The 6,851-nt window shown below is 41.2% G+C and overlaps 2 protein-coding genes across 2 annotated transcripts; one reads left to right on the top strand and one right to left on the bottom strand.

The window, feature by feature from the left end:
* Positions 1–503: 503 nt before the first annotated feature.
* Positions 504–1,158, bottom strand: LOC128726467 (uncharacterized). Its single transcript, XM_053820281.1, has 3 exons — positions 948–1,158; positions 773–877; positions 504–703 (listed from the first exon to the last, which is right to left on the bottom strand). Exons 1-3 carry the CDS (start codon positions 1,068–1,070, stop codon positions 512–514), a joined length of 420 nt encoding a protein of 139 aa, XP_053676256.1. The 5' UTR covers positions 1,071–1,158; the 3' UTR covers positions 504–511.
* A 2,649-nt stretch (positions 1,159–3,807) lies between these two features.
* LOC128722728 (chymotrypsin-1-like) lies at positions 3,808–4,891 on the top strand. Its single transcript, XM_053816407.1, has 3 exons — positions 3,808–3,898; positions 4,000–4,571; positions 4,646–4,891. The coding sequence occupies exons 1-3, from the start codon at positions 3,847–3,849 to the stop codon at positions 4,802–4,804; spliced, it is 783 nt and encodes a 260-aa protein (XP_053672382.1). The 5' UTR covers positions 3,808–3,846; the 3' UTR covers positions 4,805–4,891.
* The last annotated feature ends 1,960 nt before the right edge of the window (positions 4,892–6,851 follow it).

Below are 6,851 nucleotides of genomic sequence, written 5' to 3'. Positions count from 1 at the left end.
GCAGCGTTTCGCGTTTCGCTGCAAAAGGCTTCGCATAAACGCACGGACGCACTTTATGCGTAACGTCTGCTGGCAGGCAATGGCCGCTTACGCACGATACGTGCACGCCAAACGAATGTCCTTTTGGAGGAAGGCAACTGTTTTAGTGAGGGAGTGGGCCTAAAAATGACTACACAAGCAGGACCAAATTGTATAGCCAATGCTCTCTTCAGCTTTGCAAGCTGCGAAACGTTTTGCAACGCTTCGTTTAGGGCCATAGTGGTCTCCCATGTGCCTAACGCGCCCATAACATGCGATGACATCTTGAGCGAGACGTAAGCCAGCTAGCCGTCGGTGCATCGGTGGATGGTATTTTGATGCAATATACCAACCGGGCCCATTTGGTGACTGCCAATGGGCAGTCGCTTGTCCACGTACAGCGATCATGCTTTGATGCTAGAATCAATCGTTTAAACGGTACGAGAATAAACTTGTCGTTTATGCCTTCTAGAGAATCGTGCGCATTTATTATCTACAGCGAAAGCTTGTCTTTCAGGGGGCCTTTTGGAGCTTTCGGCCTGTTCGGTGAATCGTACGGAGCTGGCGGTGGCTTATGGGTCTGCATATTCCTTGCCAGGTCTGCCACCGGTGCCGGTTGTGGGCAGGAATCTCCCAGGATTTGCAGGTCCTTCGCGCAACGTTTGAGAAAGGTCTGATCTGGCAGCTGGAATGTGTAAGCGATTAGTAGCACTTGTAAGGGAATCCTCGATGGGTGAGCGTGAACCTAACGAACCTCTCCGGTGCCACACAGATCAACCGACAACTGGACGTTGGTTAGTGGTACTAGACAGCGTTTGGTCCACTCACGGCTCCGTTCGTCACACTCGTAAATGGGGAACTGCGTTCGAATAGGTTAAAAATTTTCCGGTTTAATGGGTTTTCGTTAACCACGTCATAGAATACCTCACCAGTTCGTCGTCTGCGTAGCCGTCGGAGTGAGGTTTGGATTTTTTAGCACTTGATGTGTTGAAGTGTCCACAGAACAGCACTAGAATATGCACGATAGTGCAAACTCGCCCATAGAAGCTCATAACTAGCGTTGAGTTGCGAGCCTTTGCTAAGACAATGATGAGCAGCCAATGATGAAAAATGCCAGCTCTGTCTGAGGTGCGATCAACGATCGGGACAGGCCAGTGTGTGTTTGTTTGTTCAGCCGTTTTATTTAAATGTATCCCATCAACCATCGCCAAAGCACGCTCACTTATTTATATTCGCTGCTACTCGATTTCATGTTACGGTGATCAAATATTTGCATATTCACAAGCATAGCAAAACATTGATAGCAACTTCTTACGTTTGTATGGCAAATGCACATATATGATACGAATAAAAATTTATGAAAAAAAAAACAGTTTTCGTGAAACAGACGACTCCCGTATTTAGGTTTAGGATTTTTTGAAACTCATTCAAGAAAAACATTCTTAATACAACAAACAAACATATGCATATGCAATACCACTCAGCGAAAGATAATACGATAATTAAATGTCGTTGTTTGCACACAAAAATACAATTTCGTTAGGTGAAATTATTGCATGCAACATCTCGCGCTTCGATTGCGTTCAAGTTTTGTCGCGTGCAATAGAGCTCAACTGAGCACAAGTTATAGCATACTTGCGCAGACACGTTAGTTGAACTATTTAACCGTAATCTCGGTTGTTAATTCTATCGAACACAACAAACAAATTTTATCGATTTTTTAATTTATTCAATCAATTTAAAAAAGGTGTGTTGCAAAACAGCGTTACCACATACGTTAGCCAGCCCGGTCACCTAATCACGCCGAAACTAGCCACCAGTAGATGGCGCTGATCATCAACCCCGCTATTCTTGTCTAACGATGACCAAGCGCAAGACGACGCTACTCGGTCGAAAAAGGCACTACCGACTTCCGCGCGGGGTGAAATTTCAGAATAATTAAGAGATTCAGCCGGGTCACTGCAACACCGGAAAATAATTTGGAAAAAGGTGTCCGGCAAAATGATATATTTATGTGCGAATTATCGTTTGAAGAGGAAGAGGAAATTGTCTAGGATTATTTAATCGAAAGCTCAGATCATGAAACAAAAGCACGGAATATGGGAACCAGAGAATGGAACAGCTGAACAATTACGACAATAGGCAATATCAACAAACCAATCGTATGATTCGATAAATCAAGTCGTAAGAATTATTAGGAATATGACTACCAGTGTCTCTTGCAAACTTCCACGCGATGTTTGGATATTACTAAGGATAAATCGCAATTTTTCATCAGAAATTTCAACGATAATCACAGCCGATTCACCAGCTCGAGCATACGTTAAAGGTAATAAAAGATTCATTACAACATTACATATTGCTAACATCCATTATTATATGTTTTGTGATAGGAGTTGCTAGCTTTAAATCTCATGCAGGCTGTTTGAAGTGCACTACAGTAGGGAAAAGCATAAGGAGAAAAACGGCATTTGCTGCACCATATCACACAGATGTAAAAGATAAAAATAAGATAAGATCAAAAAGTAGATTCTCCCCCTTTAAATTTGATTAATTTTGATATAATCGAGCAGGTCACAGTTGGAGACTCTTTACATTTAATTGATATGGAAGTGACGAAACGAACGCTAACTGGCTGGGTAGAAGATAAATTCGGTGCACATAATAAGTAATCCGTTAACCAAAAAACAACAAGACGACAATGTTGTTGCAGATAAAATTACCTTTAGAAATTCATAGGAAATTCCGATCAATATTAGATTTCTTTTTCATTGGAAGACATCGGAATTTTTCTCCTTTTTATTGTATGTGGCTGTTGTCGTTTTAAAACAATTTTTAACCGATCGTGTAAATGATCAACGCTTTTATTGTCCGACTTTTAAAAGGATCATTGGTTTTTTGCTAATAAATTGCTACTTTATGTAAAACAATTAAAACTTATATATAGCATAGAGTATATTTCTGGTAATGTTCATAATATTTTACATATTTGCAAAGAAGATGAGTAACATGGTCCATTATATACCGTTTCGAAAACCACTTGCAGTATTTGAAACGACTATTACGAAGTGGTCCAAAAAGTTTAGAACAGGTTGTGAATAGGTTATTAAAAAGGGAAACTGTTCATATTCGACAAAATAACGAAAACGAAAATATACAGCCTGTTCAGCATTTTTGATCACTTCGTAATATCTAGCTAAAATAACATCATTCTAATATTTAAACCAAGAGTATAACTAACTTGTAAAAGTAACAAACAAAACGTAAATATAACAAACACATTATTACTAGCATTGTATGCGATGATAAAACAAACATGGTTTATCAACTTGAATTGAGTAATGTAATGAACAGTATGTTTTAGGTTGTTGGGATGGGGCTTTTTAGGTTTAGGTACTTATTATAGGTTAGAAAAAAAAGTTTTTGAGGTTGAAAAAGACAACAGTATATGATGCTATTATTATAATTAATAATTAATAAAAACATGTTACTGGTAGAAAACAGTAAACAAAAACAAATATAATCGAAAAAATAGTAGGAGTTTGAAAAAAATACAGATCGTGCGCTTTGCAGCTCCCAGGTAATGAAATACGCATCTTTGATAATATATTTCAAAGGAACTATTATAATACAGAATATTGTTTTATATTTTGAAACCATAAATGGACTCTTACCAGCCAAGTGTGGCGTCTATCAGGAGACAGTGTGCCTTATCCATCGTAATCCATCGATTAGCGCGTTATCGGTAATATAAAAGAAAGATTTTACGAGCGCTCTTTCGTTAGTATAGCGAAGGGCTGAAGATAAAGATAAAGTAGAGCCGGGACCATGGTGCTCTTACGACTAGGATTAACTCTCGTGATTGTCGGTCTGGCGTGGGGTGAGTAGTTAGAGAGTGTGCCCTAATCTGGTCATAGCGCTTCATTTCATGGTTTGTTTCCTAACGTCTAACGCGAAACGATCCCTCACACCTCATCATAGCTGGTCCGATCGAGGATCGCAAGATCGTAAACGGAACGGATGCTACGATCGAGGACTATCCGTTCATTGTCTCACTCCGTGGTTCAACTGGCGGTCACTCGTGCGGTGGTAGCATCTTGAACAGCCTCTGGATTCTGACGGCGGCCCATTGCGTAGACTACACCACGCCTCTCGCGCAGACGGTGCAGGTAGGACGAGCGGAAATCTCGCGCCCCGTCGATGAATCGGTGTACGCGATCGCGGACGTTGTTATACACCCCGGCTACAACCCGGCCGACAGCTACATCGACGATATCGCCCTGTTGAAGTTGCGTAAACCGCTGGTATTCAGCGATCAAGTGCGTCCCGTTCGGTTGCCGAAGCGGTTTTTCGAGATCGACACGCTCGCCTCGAACCACGTGACGCTCGTCGGATGGGGCCGCAACGCGTCGGATGGACCGGTTCAGACGATTTTGCAGCAGATCGACTACTACGCCGTCCCGAATGATGAGTGCAATAGCATCCACGGCAATCACATCTATCCGTCGCAGATTTGCGCTGCCGAGCCGGGCGGCGGAAAGGGCCAGTGCAGCGTAAGTACTTCGATCATAATTCGAAAATGATTTTGATTTTATTCTTTCACCAACGATAACTTTGATCGATTTAGGGTGACTCCGGTGGTCCCCTGCTGCACAACGGCTACCAAGTGGGCATCGTGTCGTGGAGCATCAAACCCTGCGCTATCGCACCCTACCCGGGTGTGTTGACGAAGGTATCGCACTATGTCGACTTTATCAACCAGCATGCGAGTGAGTACAACTCTTGAATGGAGCATTCACCTCCGACGTCAAACTAGCATTGTTCACGCTGCTCGGGATGCGTTATCGTTACAACACAGCAATTCATGTGCACCGTGAGCGTCAACGATAATGCGAAAGATTAAGGCTACTCTACGCTGAAAAATAAACATTAATCAATGAAAACAATGATCGATTCTTACGAGTTGTTTCAATAGCGAATGATTATCTGCAGTTAACCAGTCGCGCTGGATTCGCTATTTTCATTCTCAGTACGATTAATAAGAAAAAAAATCTAATAACGGGCGCAAATCGGTGCACATCAGCGGTGGATATGTGCCCTGCCAGATTCAATGTCTCAATGTCAAACACAACGTGTAGCAATGATTTACCGCACTCCGAGCGCCTTTTCGACTGCGTTCAAACTGTAGAAGCACATCGGTGTAGGTTTATACTGGCGAATTTCTGGTCATTTGTGCAGGATTTGTGTGAACATGGTAGCAACTTCTTGGGTAGGTTATTTAACACCATGCTCAAGCTCTCCGCCCGTTGGGAGATCATCGACAAAATGCTCCTTCTGCACATGAATATAAGAGTGGCAATTGGTGTCTTGAAGCCCGCGTTCTACCTTTCTTAGATTATAGTGGAGAGTGCAGACCTGGTGGACGCATCAGATTGACGATCTGCGACGTGTGTGAATTGGCGCTATAATCATTCGACCATCCCGCCGTGCAGTGGATAACTAAAAAAAAATAAAGTTGCTAGTTTGGAATAATGTACCTCGGGAAAAATAGAAAAAAAAACCCAAGAGAAGATTTTGTTATTTAATTTATCTAAACCAAACTAACTTAACCAGCTTGAATAACCTAACTAATTTAGACTTTAAAAAAATCTGTAATACACCTTTAGAAAAAAGTATTAAGGGGATAAAAATAACGCGCGTACAATTTCTATCGGAATATTAGTACATTTATCGGTAAAAATTCACATTCACATTCAACAACACCCTTCCTCTTCTTACAATTAATTTTTACTTTCAACGGTCAAATTGAATAATGTGTATTTGAATAAATGATCTATAGCATATTTGATCCCCTTTGCCAGAGACAACGGTCTTACCTTATAATACCCTCCTTCTCCAATCCCTACCGCTTCTCACCATATGTCTAAATGTCTCGGTTAATACATATGTCAAGTTAACAGCGCAACAAGGGAGGCAGAAGATCAAGGCTTCGGAATGGTCCCTGTCTTGACTATCAAACGGGTTCCAGAATTCTAAATTCATGTTCAGTGTTACCATAACTATTGGGATAAGTACTTGACATTGAACTATAATAAATGAACTCTAAAAGGAATTTCGTACTTTTAAGGACACACAACAGCACGCTGAAGCTAGCGCCTACAACAGCCAACAACACAATCTTCCATATCCAGAATAACAATAAGCTCAACACCTGCAACACAATACGCCACCAGCAATAATCCAACAATAACAGACAATAGATACGAACAGTACACATTTATAACACAGCATCATATTAATTTGAGTCAACCGAGTATGCCCGGGATAAGGCAAAGAAAGGGAGTAAATGCCCTTTGTATATTACGTCGGCGGCTCACGTAGAGTCGTCCATACGGCTTGTCCGTCCCAATAAAGAAAAAAAATATTTGATCTAGTTGAAAACAAAAAATATCGGCTAATTGCTGTCAATCTAAGTGCTGTCAATGCTAATTTCCTTAAACACCAACCCATGCTGTCGGACGAGGGCTTAAATACATTTTTACCCATTTATCTCTGTATTGTATAGTAATGTAGAGAGATAAACAAAGAAATGGTAAATATTCCATTTTCTATATTTGAGCAAAAAAAACCACTAAGGTTTACAAGAATGCTAAGGCACGAGAAAATATGGAGACTGATTCGAGTTCTGACAGCTTACATTTTCAACAAACACCCTCACTAAGCGCTCAACCAGCAACGCCGTTTGGTCCGTCACCATCTTCAAGGAGGCGAATAGATAGGCTAGTAAGGACGATTTTTATAAATCTAATGCTCCCAGAGTTAAATGCGATAGC

This window comes from Anopheles nili, chromosome 3 (assembly GCF_943737925.1).
Source record: "Anopheles nili chromosome 3, idAnoNiliSN_F5_01, whole genome shotgun sequence".
Lineage (NCBI taxonomy): Eukaryota > Metazoa > Arthropoda > Insecta > Diptera > Culicidae > Anopheles > Anopheles nili.
This window is presented reverse-complemented; position numbering and strand designations above follow the sequence as displayed.

Excerpts from the sequence above, each read along its gene's own strand:
- LOC128726467 (XM_053820281.1), bottom strand. The coding sequence starts at position 1,070 with ATGAGCTTCTATGGGCGAGTTTGCACTATCGTGCATATTCTAGTGCTG. Across the intron at positions 878-947 it reads GCTACGCAGACGACGAACTG|TTCCCCATTTACGAGTGTGA; the intron begins GTGAGGTATTCT and ends ATTCGAACGCAG. Across the intron at positions 704-772 it reads ATCTGTGTGGCACCGGAGAG|CTGCCAGATCAGACCTTTCT; the intron begins GTTCGTTAGGTT and ends TACACATTCCAG.
- LOC128722728 (XM_053816407.1), top strand. The coding sequence starts at position 3,847 with ATGGTGCTCTTACGACTAGGATTAACTCTCGTGATTGTCGGTCTGGCG. Across the intron at positions 3,899-3,999 it reads GATTGTCGGTCTGGCGTGGG|CTGGTCCGATCGAGGATCGC; the intron begins GTGAGTAGTTAG and ends ACCTCATCATAG. Across the intron at positions 4,572-4,645 it reads GCGGAAAGGGCCAGTGCAGC|GGTGACTCCGGTGGTCCCCT; the intron begins GTAAGTACTTCG and ends TGATCGATTTAG.